At 71.4% G+C, this 17,301-nt stretch overlaps 2 protein-coding genes across 4 annotated transcripts; one reads left to right on the top strand and one right to left on the bottom strand.

Annotated features, from left to right (window-relative positions):
• Positions 1–931: 931 nt before the first annotated feature.
• On the top strand, positions 932–6,133 carry LOC141736744 (creatine kinase M-type). 2 transcript variants are annotated; one of them, XM_074571308.1, is made up of 8 exons: positions 932–1,164; positions 1,905–2,104; positions 2,309–2,463; positions 2,921–3,053; positions 3,375–3,546; positions 4,284–4,407; positions 4,878–5,067; positions 5,851–6,133. In XM_074571308.1, the coding sequence occupies exons 2-8, from the start codon at positions 1,912–1,914 to the stop codon at positions 6,027–6,029; spliced, it is 1,146 nt and encodes a 381-aa protein (XP_074427409.1). In that variant the 5' UTR covers positions 932–1,164; positions 1,905–1,911; the 3' UTR covers positions 6,030–6,133. The 2 variants fall into 2 exon arrangements, with proteins under 2 accessions (XP_074427409.1, XP_074427408.1); XM_074571307.1 differs by having other exon boundaries at positions 1,013–1,164; positions 4,284–4,466; positions 4,790–5,067.
• A 146-nt stretch (positions 6,134–6,279) lies between these two features.
• On the bottom strand, positions 6,280–16,228 carry MARK4 (microtubule affinity regulating kinase 4). Of its 2 annotated transcripts, XM_074571306.1 has the most exons (19): positions 16,043–16,228; positions 14,547–14,744; positions 13,729–13,782; positions 13,546–13,594; positions 13,372–13,437; positions 13,006–13,076; positions 12,410–12,466; positions 11,878–12,114; positions 11,490–11,609; positions 11,117–11,216; positions 10,911–11,020; positions 10,684–10,834; positions 10,192–10,406; positions 9,780–9,874; positions 9,413–9,685; positions 9,024–9,103; positions 8,357–8,401; positions 7,993–8,059; positions 6,280–7,880 (listed from the first exon to the last, which is right to left on the bottom strand). In XM_074571306.1, the coding sequence occupies exons 1-18, from the start codon at positions 16,091–16,093 to the stop codon at positions 7,995–7,997; spliced, it is 2,037 nt and encodes a 678-aa protein (XP_074427407.1). In that variant the 5' UTR covers positions 16,094–16,228; the 3' UTR covers positions 6,280–7,880; positions 7,993–7,994. The 2 variants fall into 2 exon arrangements, with proteins under 2 accessions (XP_074427407.1, XP_074427406.1); XM_074571305.1 differs by lacking the exon at positions 9,024–9,103.
• Positions 16,229–17,301: the final 1,073 nt, after the last annotated feature.

Below are 17,301 nucleotides of genomic sequence, written 5' to 3'. Positions count from 1 at the left end.
GTCGTGTTTCCCCCCCCCGGGCACTCAGCCCCTCCAGCCCCACACGGATCCCCCCCATCCTGTCTGTGCCTCAGTTTTCCCCGGTGGCGGCTGGCATTTTGGGGGGGGGGGGTGACGCCCCCTTGGTGCCCCCCTCCCCGCGTCCGTCCCGGGCCCCCCATGGGTCCCCCTGGGGGTGTGGGGGGGTGGTGTGTGCGCCCCCCCCCCCCCCCCGACACTGGAGCCGGCAGGTAACAGGATCCGGCCTAAAAATACCCGGGGGGGGGGTGTTGGGGGGGGGTGGCGGCTTGAATTGCCCTGATCCAGCGGATCCCGGGGTCACCCCCCCCCCCGGGGACACCCCCCATGCCTCAGGACCCCCGCGGAACTACCCCCCCTCCAGCACCTCCCCCCCGCCTCCAGCACCCCCTGGGGGCACAGGGAGACGGGGGGGTTTGGGGGTGCAGCCCCCCCCCACACCCCAGGACGGATTCTGACCCCCCCCCCCCCCCCCAAGTTGCAGCCAGAGCCTGGAGGGGCAACTCGGGGGGGGGGGGGGGGTGTCAAGGTTGCCCCACAGCACCCACGGCACTGACCCACAGCCCCCCATGGGACCCACACCCCCACGGCACTGACCCATGGGACCCACGGCCCCGCAATGTGCAGTGTGTCCGGGGGGTGGGGGGGGTGGGGGTGTGAGGCGGTGGGGGGGTGCAGGGGGGGCAGTGTGGGAGCCCCACAGCGCCGTGGGGCTGCGCAGAGCCGGAGGGGGGGAGCCCGGTGCAGGGGGTGTTGGGGGGGTCCGGGGTAACCGGGTGGGGGGGGGGTTGTCCGTGTGTATTGAGGGGTCCGGGGGGTCCGAGGGGGTCCCCGGGGGGGCCGGGGGGGGCGGCAGGTGCCGGGCCGGGCGCCCAGCGGACACCCGACACCTCGGGGGGGCGGTGCCGGGGTGAGGGGGGTGGCGGGGGAGGGTGGGGGGTCCCGAAGGTTCTCCCCGTCCCTGGGGCCGCCTCTGGCAGTGCCCGACCCCCCGCCCGGTTCCGAGCCCCCCCCCGGGGACCCCACCCCCCCCGGGGGCCGGGAGGGGCCGGGGGGGGCGGATAAAAGCCGGTGGCGGCTCCGCTCTTCGCCGCCGCCTCCGCCGGTACCGGCCCGACCCGACCCGCTCCATCCGCAGCGCTCAAGGTAACCCCGGACCCCCCCCCCCCCCGCCCCGGGACACCCCCCGGGACGAATCCCCCTCCCCGTGACACCGGGGACAAACAGGGACCGGACCCACCGGGATCGGCACCGCGATGGGGATCGGAGCCCCCCCCCCCCCCCCCCCCGGTGCCGCCGGGACCCCCCAGGACACGGCGGCGGGGTCGGTCCCGGTGTCGTTCCCCCCCCCCCACCCCCAAAGTCCCGGACCCTCCTGGCTACAAACAGCCCCGGCCCCGTCGCCGCCAAACGCGGCCCGGCCACGCCCTCGGGGGCCACGCCCAGGGCCACGCCCACTGTCCCCCGTGTCCCCTCGGCCGGGCAGGGACGTGTCCCCTGTGTCCTGGCGTGCCCCATGGCGTGCCCCGTGTCCCCTGCTGTGCCCCACACCCTGCCGTGCCCCATGGCAGGCTCTGCCCTACACCGCACCGTGCCCCACGGCAGCCTGTCCCCTATGGGCCCTGTGACCCGTGCCATGCCCCATGGCAGCCTGTGCCCCACGCAGCCCATACCCACTGCTGCCCCATGGCAGCCCGTGCCCCACGGCAGCCCATATCCCATGTTGTGCCCCACGGCAGCCCGTACCCACACTGTGTCGTCCCCCCCCCGCAGTGCCACCATGTTGTGCCCCACAGCACTCCGTGCCCCATGGCAGCCCCGGTGCCCCACGGCAGCCCGTGCCCCACGGCAGCCCGTACCCACACGGTGTCCCCCTGCCCCCCCAGCCCCGCCATGCCGTTCAGCAGCACCCACAATAAGCACAAGCTGAAGTTCTCGGCAGAGGAGGAGTTCCCCGACCTGTCGAAGCACAACAACCACATGGCCAAGGTGCTGACGCCGCAGCTCTACCAGCGCCTGCGGGACAAGGAGACCCCCAGCGGCTTCACCCTCGACGACGTCATCCAGACGGGGGTTGACAACCCGGGTGGGTGACACGAGATGGGGGACATCGGGGTGACATCGGCCACCCAGCCACAGGGACCTCAGGGGGGGCCCGGAGCCGTTCCCAGTGCCATACTGGGTGCCCAGTGCCCCGTTCCCTGTCCCCAGTGCCACCTCCGTTCCCAGTCCCTTGTCCCCAGTGCCACCTGACCCCGCCCCCGCCGTGTGTGTTGTGTCCCCCCCCCAGGCCACCCCTTCATCATGACGGTGGGCTGCGTGGCGGGGGATGAGGAGTCCTACGAGGTCTTCAAGGAGCTCTTTGACCCTGTCATCCAGGACCGGCACGGGGGGTACAAACCCACCGACAAGCACCGCACCGACCTCAACCACCAGAACCTCAAGGTGGGGACCCCCTGGGGGGGAGGGGGGGGGGCACCCGGGTCCCCCCCGGGGCCATGGGGACGAGGGGGCCGTGGGGACAAGGGGGCCATGGGATCCTCTGGGCTGTGGGGACAAGGGGACACGGGTCGTAACTGGGGTGGCGGGTGATGGAAGGGGGGGTCTTGGGGTGCCTGGACCCCCTCCCACCCCGGGACGCCCCCCTGGGGTGGGTGGGGTGTGCCCAGACAGCTGGGTCCCCCCCAGGGCCATGGGGACAAGAGGGCCGTGGACCCTCCTGGGCCATGGAGACATGGGTCGGGGGGTGCCGCGGGGGGGGGGATCTGGGGAGATACGGGGGGGGGTACCGGGGAGGAGTACCGGGGGTACCGTGGGGAGCTGGGGATGCCGGGCGGGGGGGAGGGGATACCGGGGGCGGGTACCGGCGCTGCCGTTGGTGTCTGAGCGCCCCGTCCCGCAGGGGGGGGAGGACCTGGACCCCAAGTACGTGCTGAGCAGCCGCGTGCGGACGGGCCGCAGCATCAAGGGCTACTCGCTGCCCCCCCACTGCAGCCGCGGCGAGCGCCGCGCCGTCGAGAAGCTCTCGGTGGCCGGTGAGGGCGGGGCCTCGGGGGCGGGGCTTGAGGGGGCGGGGGGGCGTGGTCTGTGGTTGGGGGCGTGGCCGGAGCGGGAGGATCTGTTGGAGGGGGCGTGGTCTGAGCGGAGGGGGGGCGCGGTCTGAGTGCTGAGGGGGCGTGGTCTGTTGTGGGGGGGCCCGGTCGGGAGGGGGCGTGGCCAGGCAGGGCTTGGGCGGGACAACCGGGTGCGGGGCTGGTGGGCGGGGCCCGGCGGTGTGGGCGTGGCCTGCTGGGGTGTGTGCGGGGGCGTGGCCTGATGGGATGTGGGCGTGTCCCGCGCTGACCCCGCCCCCGCAGCGCTGACGAGCCTGGACGGGGAGTTCAAGGGCCGGTACTACCCGCTGAAGGCCATGACGGAGCAGGAGCAGCAGCAGCTCATCGACGACCATTTCCTCTTCGACAAGCCCGTCTCGCCCCTGCTGCTGGCCTCGGGCATGGCCCGCGACTGGCCCGACGCCCGCGGCATCTGGTGGGGGCGGGGGGGCAACCGGCCAGGGGCTGGGGGCACCCAGAGAGCGGTGACCCACCTTGGGGGGGGGGGGGAGTGGGTGATGGGGACACCCAGGTGTTGGGGATCCCCCTTTGGAGGGGTTCAAGGGGCACCCAGAGACCGGAGACCCCACCTGGGGGCACCCACATATTGGTGAACACCCCCCCCCGCCGCCACCCGAGGGGTGAAAAGGGCACCCAGAGCGCGGGGGACCCACCTGGAGGCACCCAAATGTTGGGGATCCCACCTTAGAGCAAAGGGGCACCCAGAGAGTAGGGTCCCACTTGGGGGGGCGCCCACATGTTGGGGTCCCCACCCTGGGGGGGGGGGGGGGCACCACCCAGAGAGTGGGGACCCAACCAGAGGGATTCGGGGGCGCCCAAGTGTCAGGGACTCAATCTGGGGGCACCCCCATATTGGGGACACCCCCTTAGAGGGGTTCAAGGGGCACCCAGAGAGCAGGGACCCACCTGGGTGTATGACGGGGGCACCCAGGTGTTGGAGACCCCCCCCCCTTTGGAAGGGAGTAAAGGGGCACCCGCAGATCGAGGTCCCACCTGGGGGCACTCCAGTGTTGGGGGCCTCCCCCTTAGAGGGGTTCAAAGGGCACCCAGAGAACCACCCAGGGGGCTTCAGGGGGCGCCTGGAAAGCAGGGACCCACCTGGGGATGCTGAGGGGGTGTCTGTGTCCCGTCCCCCCCCCGCCGCCCCCACAGGCACAATGACAACAAGACCTTCCTGGTGTGGGTGAACGAGGAGGACCATCTCCGCGTCATCTCCATGGAGAAGGGGGGCAACATGAAGGAGGTCTTCAGGCGCTTCTGCGTCGGCCTCCAGAAGGTGGGGCAGAGCCCAGGGCAGGGGGGTACATGGGGGGGCGCTGGGGACACATGGGGACAGTGGGGGGGAACACGGAGGGCCCTGGGGGCATGGTGGGTGTTGGGGACTTGGGGGGGCTTTGGGGACACGGGGGACAGGAGGGTGTTGGGGACATGGGGGTGATAAAGGGGACATGGGGGTTGTTGGGTACGTGGGGACAGGGGGGACATGGGGGTGACAGAGGGGACATGGGGGTGTTGGGGACAGGGGCGCAGTGGGGACATTGGTGTGGGGGGGCCACAGAGGGACCCAGGGGGGGCCAGGAGGATGGGGGGGGCCCGGTGACAGGGGGGCGCGGGTGCCTTGTGGGCAGCGGGGGGGGGGTCCCAAGGGGCGGTGGCAGCGGCGTCCCCAGGCCTGCGGTGGCTGGGGACCCCGTCCCGCCGGTGCCACGCATGTCACACCTGTGTCACGCGCGTGTCCCTCCCCAGATCGAGGAGATCTTCAAGAAGGCAGGCCACCCCTTCATGTGGACGGAGCACCTGGGCTACATCCTGACCTGTCCCTCCAACCTGGGCACGGGGCTGCGGGGGGGCGTCCACGTCCGCCTGCCCAAGCTCAGCCAGCACCCCAAGTTCGAGGAGATCCTCAAGCGCCTCCGCCTGCAGAAGCGCGGCACAGGTTGGGGGGGACATGGGGGGACAGAGGGGACAAGGGACATGGGGCACAGATGGGGACGGGGGGACACGGGGGGACAGAGGGCACAGGTGGGGACAGGGATGGGGACGGGGGGACACGGGGGACAGGGGACATGAGGATGGGGGGACAGGGGGACAGAGTGACAAGGGACAGGGGGACATGGGGATGGGGGACAAGGGACATGGGGGACAGGGGACAGAGGGGACAAGGGACATGGGGCACAGGTGGGGACAGGGGGGACATGGGACAGGGGACATGGGGGGACAGAGGGCACAGGTGGGGACAGGGATGGGGACAGGGGGGACAGGGGACATGAGGACGGGGGGACAGGGGGACATGGGGACACAGGTGGGGACAGGGGACATGGGGATGGGGGACAAGGGACATGGGGGACAGGGGACGGGGGGACAAGGGACATGGGCACAGCTGGGGATGGGGGGACAGGGGGACATGGCACGGGGGGGACAGAGGGGTCGGGGGGGACACGGGGGAGGATGGGGGGACCTGGGGCACAGGTGGGGACAGGGGGACATGGGGATGGGGGGACAGAGGGGTCGGGGGGGACACGGGGGAGGATGGGGGGACCTGGGGCACAGGTGGGGACAGGGGGACACGGGGATGCGGAGACGAGGGCACAGGGGGCCGTGACACGAAGAGGTTGGAATCTGGGGCACGAGTGGGTGCGGGGACGCGGGGGACATCGTCTGCGGGTGGGGCGGCGTGTGGCACCGATGTCCCCATGTCTGTCCCCCCCCCCCCAACCAGGCGGGGTGGACACGGCGGCCGTGGGCTCGGTCTTCGACATCTCCAACGCGGACCGGCTGGGCTCCTCCGAGGTGGAGCAGGTGCAGATGGTGGTGGACGGGGTGAAGCTGATGGTGGAGATGGAGAAGAAGCTGGAGCAGAACCAGCCCATCGACGACATGATCCCTGCCCAGAAATAGGGGGGTGGGGGACACCACCAACCTCCATGGGGAACCCCCCCCAACTCTATGGGGACCCACCACCACCAAGGGCCTCAATAAACGCCGCTGGTCCCCGCTGTGAACCCAAGGGTCCAGGCTGCGGGGCGGGGGGGGGGGGGGAGGAGAGATGGACACACACATGGGGGTGTCCCCAAGCATGGGGTGCCCCCCCTCCAGGGGTTGTGACACGGGGGGGGTGTCCCCCAGTACCGAGGGGTGACACCACCGAGGGGTTTCCTATGTTTATTGGGGGGGTCGAGGTACAGATCGGGGCAGGAATAACTTAAAAATGTGCTGGGGAAGGAGGGGGGGGGGGTGACACCGGAGCCCCCCGGCCGTATTTACAGGGCTGGGGGACGAGGGGACAAGGGGACAGTCCCCCTGGGGGGTGGGTCTGGGAGACCCCGGGATCAGACACCACTTGGGAATGCCACAGTGGGGGGGTGGGGGGGCGGGAGAGGGGTGACACAGAGCCCCCCATCTGGGAGCTGGGGGACCCCAAGGTCCCGGCAAACACGTCCCCGAGTTCCCAGAGCTGATGTCCCCAGGATGGGGGACCCCAAGGTCCTGGCGCCGATGTCCCCAAGGTCCCCCAGACACTGGACCTCAAGGTCCCAGAGCCGATGTCCCCAAAGTCCCCAAGTTGGCAGTCCATGAGGTCCCAGAGCTGGTGGACCCCAAGGTCCCAGAGATGGTGTCCCCAAGCTGGTAGTCCCTGGGGTCCTGGACCTGGTGGACCCCAAGGTCCTGGCACCGATGTCCCCAAGGTCCCAGAGCTGATGTCCTCATGGTCCCCAAGTTGGCAGTCCCTGGGGTCCCGGAGCTGGTGGACCCCAAGGTCCCAGAGATGATGGCCTCAGGCTGGTAGTCCCTGGGGTCCTGGAGCTGGTGGACCCCAAGGTCTCAGAGCTGATGCGATGTCCCCAAGGTCCCCAAGATGGTAGCCCCCAGGGTCCTGGAGCCGATGTCCCCGAGCTGGTAGTCCCTGAGGTCCTGGAGCTGGTGGACGCCAAGCTCTTGGTGCTGACGTCCCCAAGGTCCCCAAGACGGTAGTGCCCAGGGTCTCGGAGCCGACGTCCCCAAGGTCCCGGAGCCAGGGGCTGCCGGGGTCCCACATCCGATGGTCCCACAGGTAGCCGAGGGGACCCGGAGCATCTGGGGGGGGCCCTGGGGGGGGCCCTGGGGGGTCCCGGGTCCCTGAGCTGCCGCTGCCCCCCAGCCGCTGGTGTCCCCAAGGGGACGCTGGAGCCCAGGGAGCCCCCGGGAGGGTCCCCAGAGCTGGGGCAGCCCCCGGGGGGTCCCTGAGCTGCCACATCCCCCCGGGGGGGGGCCAGAGCCCTCTGGTGCCAGTGCCAATAAAGCTCCCGGGGGGGTCCCAACGCCAATGGACCCCTCGGGGTCAGCTCTGGTGCATCCCCCCGAGGAGGGCTGCAGGCCCTGGGGGGGGTCCCAGCTCTTGCACATCCCCCTCGCGGAGGGCTGCATCCCTCGAGGGGGGGTCCCAGCTCCGGTGCATCCCCCCCAGGAGGGCTGCATCGCTGCAGGGGGGGTCCCAGCTCTGGTGCAGCCCCCAGGGGGTGTCCCAGCTCTGGCACATCCCCCCCAGGAGGGCTGCATCGCTGCAGGGGGGGTCCCAGCTCCAGTGCATCCCCCCCAGGAGGGCTCATGCCTCGAGGAGGGGTCCCAGCTCCGGCGCAGCCCCCGGGGGGGTCCCCACGGCGTTCCCTAGAGCCGGAGCTGCCCGGCCACGCGTGGCAGGGCATCGCGGAAGGCGCCGGGTGGGAAGAGATCGCCGTGGAGGCCGCGGCGCGGGGGCCGGCAAACCTCGGCCTGCAAGTGGCAGAAGTGGGTGCCGGGGCCGGGAGGGGGGGGGCCCGGTGGGGGGGAGCCGGGGCTTGCATGGGGCCACCGTGGGTGCTGCCGCCCCCCGCCCGCTCCTCACCTTCACAGGCCGGGGCCGTCGGAGCAGCCGGGGTTCGGCTTCCGTTTGATCCCAAGGTAGATGGCAACTGCGGGGTGAGGGGCAGAGAGGCGGGGGGGGGGTGGGCGGGGGGCTATGGGGCAGGGGGGGGTTGTGGGGCGTTGAAAGGGGTGGGGGGTATGGGGCAGGTGGGGGGCTACAGAGCTCTGGGAGGGCTGGGTATGGGGTGGACAGGGGTCTGTGGGGCACAGGGAGGGGGCTTTGGGGCAGGGGGGGTAGGGGGTAGGCATGGGGCTATGGGGCGCGGGGGGGGGGTACAGCACGGGCAAGGGTCTGCCCCCCCCGGGAGCACCCATGGGTGGGGGGGCAGCGGGGTGTCACCCACCTTGTGAGCGCAGGTCCCCCGACTCTCTCAGGTTCGTCTGCGACCCTGGGGGGGGGACACACAGGTCAGGGGGGGACGGGGGGCGCACCAGGACCCCCAACCCCCCCCCCCCCCCATTTTGGGGGGGCAGCGCCCCTCTTTCGGGGCCATCGCCACCAGCCCCATGGCTGATGGAGGGTCACTGTGCCCCCCTCCCCCCCACAAAGCTGTGCTCCATTTGGGGGGCACCAGCCCCACAGCACGGTGGGGACCCCCCCCAGACCCCCCCAAACCCCCCTGGCGGCAGCAAAGGCTGAGAGGCAGAAAGAGAGAAGGGACAGGAGCAAAGCAAGGAGGGCACTGGTGGCACTGGGACAGAGCCAGAGTGACAGTGGTGGCACTGGGACGGGCACTGGGATGGAGCCACAATGACACTGGTGGCAGCGGGACAGAGCCAGGATGGCGCTGGTGGCACCGGGATGGAGCCACGACGACACCAGGATGGAGCCAGAATGGTACTGGTGTCACTGGGACAGAGCCACAACGGCGCTGGGGTGGACGCTGGTGGCACCAGGACGGACACTGGTGGCACTGGGACAAACACCAGCGGCACCGGGATGGGCACTGGGGTGGACACTGGTGGCACTGGGACGCACTGGTGGCCGCGGGCCGGGCCGCGGGCACTTACTGATCTTGGCGGCGGGCGGCGGGGGGGCGGCCGAGACGCAGCGGTTGGAGCTCTGCCGCTTGGACGGGTCCAGCGTCACCCTGCCACAGACACCCCCGTCAGCGGGGGGAGCGGGAGGAGGGCGAGGAAGAGGACGGCAGGGGCGAGGAAGAGGAGGAGGGCGAGGAAGAGGACGGCAGGGGCGAGGAAGAGGAGGAGGAAGAGGATGGTGAGGAAGAGGAAAAGGGGGGGGAGGAGGAAGAGGCCGGCAGGGATGCGGAAGAGGGTGAGGAGGAAGAGGAGGAAGAGGAGGAAGAGGAGGAAGAGGAGGAAGAGGAGGAAGAGGAGGAAGAGGAGGAAGAGGAGGAAGAGGAGGAAGAGGAGGAAGAGGAGGAACACGGCAGCCTCACCTGCGGCTGAGCTTGGAGGTGAGCTTGGAGAAGAGGTTGGCGGTGGCGCGCGCGCGGCCGTGGGGCAGGGGGGAGGCCTCGGGGGGGGGCGGCGGGGCCGGGGGGGAGCCCTCGGGGGCCCCGTTGGCGGCGGGGGGGGGGTGGGTGGGGGGCGGGCGCCGCTCCCTGCCCTGGCCCCCCCCGTGGAAGGTGCTGCGGCCGCTGCTGCCCCGCGCCAACCGCCCCACGCTGGGGCTGGAGGGGGACGCCGCTGGCGCCCGGCCCCCTGCGCCGCTGTGGGGAGAAAGGCGGGGGGTAGTCAGTGAGGGGGTCACCCCACAGAGACCCCCCCCGGGGTGCTGTGTGTGCCTCCCCCCCGCCCCCGGACCTGCTGTCCTTGCCGTTGTGCAGCAGCGGGGGGCCGGGGCGCTCGCTGCAGACGTAGGTGTTCCGGCGCCCCATCACGCTGCAGGGCAGGGTGCTCTGAGTGGGGGGGACACAGCGTCAGACCCCCAGACCCACGGCGTCAGACCCCCGACCCATGGTATGAGACCCCCCCCAACCCACGGCGTCAGACCCCAGACCCACGGGGGACCCACAGCCTGAGCCCCCAGACCCACAGGTGCCCCTAGCCCCATCTCACATCCATGCAGGTGCCCCCCACCTCGCTTCCCCAGCCCCACATGCGCCCCCCCACCCTGCTCCCCCCGCCCCGCGGGCACCCCCAGCCCCACAGGCATCCCCCCCAGCTCACTCCCCCAGCCCCATGGGTGCCCCCCCCCGGCCCCACGGATGCCCACCGGGTTGATGGCGCCGTCCTTGTGGCGCTCGGGGATCTCAGCCTTGTTGGGGTTGTTGGCGCTGCCGACCATGGGGCTGGAGGGGGGCATCCCGCGCCCCCCGCCCCCCACGCTACAGCTGGCCTTGCGGGGGGGCAGCCGCTCCTCCTTCAGCTCCGCGTCCCCCGCGCTGGTGGGGCTGCGCTTGGGGGGCATGGGCACCGGCGAGGGGCCGCCTGCGGGACACGGCGGGTGGGGGGAACGTGTGGGACAGGGACGGACCCCGCACCCCCCCACAGGGCAGGGGAGAGGGAGCCCACCCTGCCGCGAGCACCACGGGCGCGGAGTCCGCCCCACAGGCATGTCCTGTGCCCCACAGACACGATGCCCACCCCACTTTGCACCCCACGGGCACAGAGACCACCCTATTCTGCACCCCACGGGCATGGGACCGGGTGCCCAGCCTGCCCTGAGCCCCACGGCCACGGTGCCCCCGCCCCCGGTGCCACTCACAGAAGTCGCTGTGCCGCCGCTGCCGGTGGTAGGTGGTGGCCCCGCGCTGGCTCTTTCCATGCGATGGCACCTTGCCGTTGGCCGCCTCGCTGGGTGCCCGCACCCGGGCCAGCGCCAGGCTGCTGCCCCCGCGCGGCTCGCCGGCCTCCACCTGCGGCCACCAGCCTCCGTCACCCTCCCTGGGGGACGGCACTGCCACCCCCCTTCGTCCCTGCCTGCCACCTCACCTCGGTCTTCCTGCCCAGCAGGAGGTAGGTGGCCGTCACCTCGTTGTACTTCTGGGTGCTCAGCGACTCCTTGATCTCCTCCCGGCTGTAGCCCATGCCCACCATCACCTCTGCGGGGCGGCGGGGGGCGGTGAGGGAACGCCGAGGGGGGGACACCGAGGGGACACCCCCCCAACTGTCACCCCGGGGCGATGAGGTGGCCTCACCGATGCGCTTGGCGTCCCCAAAGTCCTCCTCAGGCTCCTTGTAGGGCTTCAGCTCGTCGCCCTCGTAGCCGATGTTGATCCATTTGTCCTTCATGATTTGCTGCAGGGAACACCGGGGGGGGAATGTGACACCGGGGGGGGAATGTGACACGGGCATAGGGCACCCTCCTGGCTGGCATAACCCACCCCCTGATGCCACCCAGCCCCCAAAACCCCGTGTCCCCCACCAAAACCCCGCGTCCTCCCAAAACCTCGTGTGTCCCCACAGAACCCCAGTGTGTGTGTCCCCAAACCCCGCATCCCCCCAAAACCCCCCAACCCCGCATCCCTGTCCATCCTCAAGGCCTGTGCCCCCCCCCCGGCCCCCCCTCACCTCGAGGGTGCAGCGCTTGGCCGGGTTGAGCACCAGGAAGCGGCGCAGGATGTTCTCGCAGTCGGTCGACATGTAAAAGGGCACCCGGTACTTGCCCCGCAGCACCCGCTCCCGCAGCTCCTGGTGGGGAGAGGGGGGGGAACAGGCGGGTGACAGGGGCTTGCGGGGGGGGGGACACACACAGGGGTGACAGGGTCTGGGACACAGCCACCGGGGGACGAGGGAGAAGCGCTTTGTGGGGTGGGCACCATCCCCTCTGCCCCCCACGGGAGCTCAGATGGGGAAGGGACGGGACGGTCCCCGGCGCAAGGAGGGGACTCGGTGGCGGGGCGGGGGGGGGGGTGCAGGTGACAGCAGGGGACAGCCCACCCCCCCCACACACACCCACCTTGAGGTTGTGTCCATCGAAGGGCAGGGAGCCGCTGACCAGGGTGTAGAGGATGACGCCCAGGCTCCAGATGTCCACCTCGGGGCCGTCGTACTTCTTGCCCTGGAAGAGCTCGGGGGCGGCGTACGGGGGCGACCCGCAGAAGGTGTCCAGCTTGGAGCCCAGCGTGAACTCGTTGCTGAAGCCAAAGTCCGCGATCTTGATGTTGGCGTCGGCGTCCAGCAGCAGGTTCTCCGCCTGCGGGCACCGGGACGGGGCACGGATGGGCACCACCGGGACAGGCTCGGGAACACGGGGACACCGGGACGGGCACCGGGACACGGGGACACCGGGACAGGCACCACAACGGGCACGGGGACAGCGGGATGAGGACACGGGGACAGCGGGATGAGGACACGGGGACGGAGACCCCACGTGGCACGGGGACACCGGGGAGGGCAGAGCACGGGACAGTGCCGCCGCAGGCGCCCCCCCGCCGCCCGGTGCCACCCCTGTCTGAGGACACGGAAGCGGGGGGACAGCCGGGTCCCACCTTGAGATCGCGGTGGACGATGTTCTTCTGGTGGCAGTAGTGCACAGCCGAGACGATCTGGGGACATGGGGGTGTCACCGCTGCTCCCCCCACTGCCGCCGCTGTGTCGTCCCCCCCCTCCTCTTCCTCCTCCCACCCCGATCGATGACGCCGTGGACGGTGGCCCCCGGGGCAGGGGGGGGGGGGACATCGATCCTGCCCACGTGTGGCCACCACGTGCTGGCCCCTCCCCACAGCCCCCCCGCTGCCACCCTGTGCCCGGCCCCCCCGCCATGTTCCCAGCCCCCCTGTGTCCCCCACGATGTCCCCGGCCCCATGCCAGCGCCCTCCCACCATTGTCCCCAGCCCCCCCGTTTCCTCCCCACTCTCCCCAGCCCCCCAGCCATGACCCCCCCACTGTCCCTAGGCCCCCCCACCCTGTCCCCAGCCGCATGCCAGCCCCCCCGTCCCCCGCCCCCCACGATGTTCCCAGCCCCCCCGCCACGACACCCGCCACGTCCCCAGTCCCCTGCCAGCCCCCACACTGTCCCCAGGCCCCCTGCCACGTCCCCCCCCCGATGTCCCCGGTGCGTGTCCTCCCCCCGGCACCCCCCCACCTGTCTGAACTTGGCCCGCGCCTCCTTCTCCTTCATCCTCCCGTGGGACACGAGGTAGTCGAACACTTCGCCTGCGGGGACACCCATGGGTGCCCGCGCCCCACCCTCCCCCGCCTTTGCCCCCGCTCCAACAACCCCTGTGCCCCACCCCCACCCCCAGCCCAACCTCCCCCCCCAGGAGGTGGCCGCTGTGTCCCCCCCTGCCATCACCAGACCCCTGGGGGCACTCCCAACACCTTGGGGTGCAGCCAGGTCGGGGGCACAGCCCCTGGGAGGGGTGCAGCACCCACGGGGGGGGCGGGGGTGTGTGTGTCAGGGTGTCTGGGGGGTGTCAGTGTCCCCGGGGAGGGGGGGGGCAGGTCTCACCAGCACTAGCATACTCCATCACCAGGTACAGCGTCTTCTCCGTCTCAATGACCTCAAACAGTTTCACTGGGTGGGGGGGGGGGTAAAAGGGGTGGGGGGGTCAGCGCAAGCACCCAGGGGTGTCCCCCCTACCCCAGGGGGCCCCCCCCAGCCCCCAGTTTGGGGGTGACTCACCGATGTTGGGGTGGTTCAGCCCCTTCATGATGCGAACTTCACGGAAGAGCTGCGCGGGGAGGGACATGCACACACACAAAGGCATCGGTGGGGGGGTCCGGGACCCCCCCCGCTCAGGGGGTGCCCTCCACCCTGTGAAACGCCCCCCCCGCCCCGCCGCCCCGCCCCGGGGGTGCCCCCCACCTTCTGGAGGCTGGTGGGGTTCAGCTGCGTCTTGTCGATGATTTTTATGGCCACCTGGGAAGGAACCGGGGGGGTGACACGACATGGAGGGGGGCAGCGCTGCCCGTTACCCCCAGACCCCCCCATGGCACCCACCTACCCCAGGACCCCACTTTCTCCCCCCCAGCTCCTTCCAATTGCCCCCCAGGACCCCCACAAACCACCCCAGGCCCTCCGGGACCCCCATTTCTCCCCCCAGCTTCGGCCAGTCACCCTCAGGGACCACCCCAGCTCCCCCCAGTCACCCCCAGAAACCCCCCAACAGCCCCCAGGGACTTCCCAGCTCCCCCCCATCACCACCAGGGACCCCCCAGTCACCCCCAGGGACGCCCCAGCTCCCCTCTATCACCACCAGGGACCCCTAATCACTCCAGGGACCCCTCAGCTCCTTCGCACCCCCCCCAGGGAACCCTCAGCTCCCTCCTACTCCCCCAGGGACCCCCTGGGACGCCCCAAGGACCCTCAATCACCCCCAGGCCCCACCCAAAACCCCCCAGCTCCCTCCCATCACCCCCAGAACCCCCCCAAGACCCCTCAGCTCCTCCCCATTCCACCCAGGGACCCCCCTAAGTCCCCCCAGTCACCTCCAGGGACACCCCAAGTCCCCACAGCTCCCCCCAGGGACACCCCCCCCCTCCCAAGACCCCCCAGCTCCCTCCCGTCGCCCCTAGGGACTCCCAGGACCCCCCAAGCTCCCCCCCATCACCACCAGGGGCTCCCCAGCTCCCTCCCACCCCTCCCAGGGACCCCCCGGGACGCCCCCCTGGCGCCACTCCCACCTCGCGGCCAGTGAGGATGTGGCGGGCCAGCTTGACCTTGGCGAAGTTGCCCTTGCCAATGGTGCGCAGCAGGCGGTAGTTGCCGATGTGGGGCTGCTCCTCGGGGCAGGAGGCGATGGAGTTGCGGCAGCGGGCGCCCAGCGAGCGGCTGGACCAGGCCGAGCCCTTCTCCGAGCGGCTGCCCCCCAGGCCTGCCAGCTGGGGAGGGGGGGCGGGACAGGCGGCTGAGACCCCCCCAAGCTCATCACAGGGGTGTTGGTGTAGCTGAGACCCCCTACAGCTTATCACAGGGGTGTTTGTGTGGCTGAGACCCCCCCAGCTCATCACAGGGGTGACTGTGTGGCTGAGACCCCCCCAGCTCATCACAGGGGTGACTGTGCGGCTGAGAACCCCCAGCTCATCACAGGGGTGACTGTGTGGCTGAGACCCCCCCAGCTCATCACAGGGGTGACTGTGTGGCTGAGACCCCCCCCAGCTCATCACAGGGGTGACGGTGATGCTGAGACCCCCCCAGCTCATCACAGCGGTGACTGCGTGGCTGAGACCCCCCCAGTTCATCACAGGGGTGACTGTGCGGCTGAGACCCCCCCCAGCTCATCACACGGGTGACTGTATGGCTGAGACCCCCCCAGCTCATCACACGGGTGTCGTTGACACTGAGACCCCCCCAGCTCATCACAGGGGTGACTGTATGGCTGAGACCCCCCCAGCTCATCACACGGGTGTCGGTGACACTGAGACCCCCCCCAGCTCATCACAGGGGTTTTGGTGACACTGAGACCCCTCCAGCTCATCACAGGGGTGACTGTGCGGCTGAGACCCCCCCAGCTCATCACAGGGGTGACGGTGATGCTGAGACCCCCCCAGCTCATCACAGGGGTGTCGGTGACACTGAGACCCCCCCGCAGCTCATCACAGGGGTGACTGTATGGCTGAGACCCCCCCCCAGCTCATCACACCGGTGACCCCCCTGCACCCAAAGGCCCCCGGGGGGGGGCGCGGATCCGGCCCGACCGGCTCCGGGGCCGCGTCCCGGCCTCACCCAGGGGTGTCCAGACGCCTGCCCTCCCCGCCCCCCGGTAACCGGGGGGTGCCTTGGTCCCGGCGTGTCCCCCCCCCGAGTCACACCAGCACCCCCCCACCCCTCCCCAGTTCCGCTTACTGGGGGCGGTGTCCCCCCCCCCAGTATAAACTAACCACTCCCCCGGTACAACCGGATCCCCCTCCCGTTGCCCCCCCCCGGTACAACCGAGCCCTCGGTACAACCGCGCCCCTCCCCAGTACCGCCGGTACAACTCAGCGCCCCCCCCAGCGCTCCCCCCGGTACAAACCTGCCTCCCCCCGGTACCGTCGATAGAATCCGAACCCCCCCGGTGCTCCACCCAGTACAATCGAGGCCCCCCCCGGTACATCCGAGCCCCGCCGGTACAGCCGGGCCTCCCCCCGGTATAACCGGGCCCCTCCCCCGGTACACCTGGGCTCCCCCCCCCGCTCACCGTGTCCGCGTTCCGCTCGTTCCCCGCCGCCAGGGCGGAGCGCGAAGACATCTTGACCGGCGGGGGCTCGGGGCAGGCCCGGGCCGGGGCCGGGCGCACCGGGCGCGGCCGCTACCAGCGGCTCATGGCCGGGCCGGGGCGCTCGAAGGCGGAGCCGGGGCCGGGCCGGGCCGGGCCCGGGCGGGGGAGCCCGAGGGGCGGGCGGCGGCGGGGGCGGCCATGGGCCGGAACCGGAACCGGAAGCGGGACCGGGGGGAGGGGGGGGTAGTGGGAGGTGTGAGGGGATAGGCGGGGCTTGGGCGGACAGTGACCAATGGGGCGTGGCCTCGCCTCCTTCCCATTGGCTGCGCCGAGGCATGGAGACAGCCCGCCCCGCCCCCTCCGGCGGGGGCGGGGCCTGAGCCAGAGGGCTCTTCCCATTGGTTGCGACACCGGCCAATCAGCGGCGGGAGGGGCGTTAACCCCTGAGTGCCCGGGCGGGGGGGGTGTCACGTGGGGCCGGGAGTCACGTGGGGCGTGTGGGGACACACACCCCCCCGCCCCCCCCCGGTGCCACCGGGCCGGTCCCCGAGTCACGTGGTGTCACCCCGGTGCCACCGGGACCGGTCCCCGAGTCACGTGGCGTCACCCCGGTGCCACCGGCGTCCTGTCCCCAAGTCACGACAGCGTCCCCTGGGTCACCAGGTCCTGTCCCCGTGCCATGCGGGGTCCCCTGCGCCACCGGTGTCCCCTCCCTGTCCCATGCCGCTGTCCCCTCGTGCCACCGGGCTGCCATCCCCCTGCCATCGGTGTCCCCGTGCCAGTGGGGTGCCGTCCCTGTGCCATGTCCCACACCCACGTCCCCCCGTGACATCCGTGTCCCATCCCCGCGCCGTGCTGGTGTCCCCCGGTGCCACCCGACTCCTGTCCCTGTGCCATCGGCGTCCCCCGTGCCATTGGGGTCCCTTTGTGACGCCGGTGTCCCATCCTTGTCCCGTGCCCATGTCCCCTCATGTCACCGCGGTCCCATCCCTGGGCCGTGCTGGTGTCCCCCCGTGCCACCAGCCTCCTGTCCCCGTGCCATTGGGGTCTCCTGTGCCACGGGGGTCTCGTCCTGTCCCATGCCCGTGTCCCCCCGTGCCACCGGTGCCCCGTCCCCGTGCCACGCAGAGGGTGGTGTCCGTGTCCCCCTGCGTCCTCCCCGTCCCTGTGCCACCCCCATCCCCGTGTCCCCCCGTGTCCACTGCGTCCCCCCTGATCCCCGTGTCCCCCCGTGTCCC

Source organism: Larus michahellis, unplaced genomic scaffold, assembly GCF_964199755.1.
Source record: "Larus michahellis unplaced genomic scaffold, bLarMic1.1 SCAFFOLD_76, whole genome shotgun sequence".
Taxonomy (NCBI): Eukaryota; Metazoa; Chordata; class Aves; order Charadriiformes; family Laridae; genus Larus; species Larus michahellis.
This window is presented reverse-complemented; position numbering and strand designations above follow the sequence as displayed.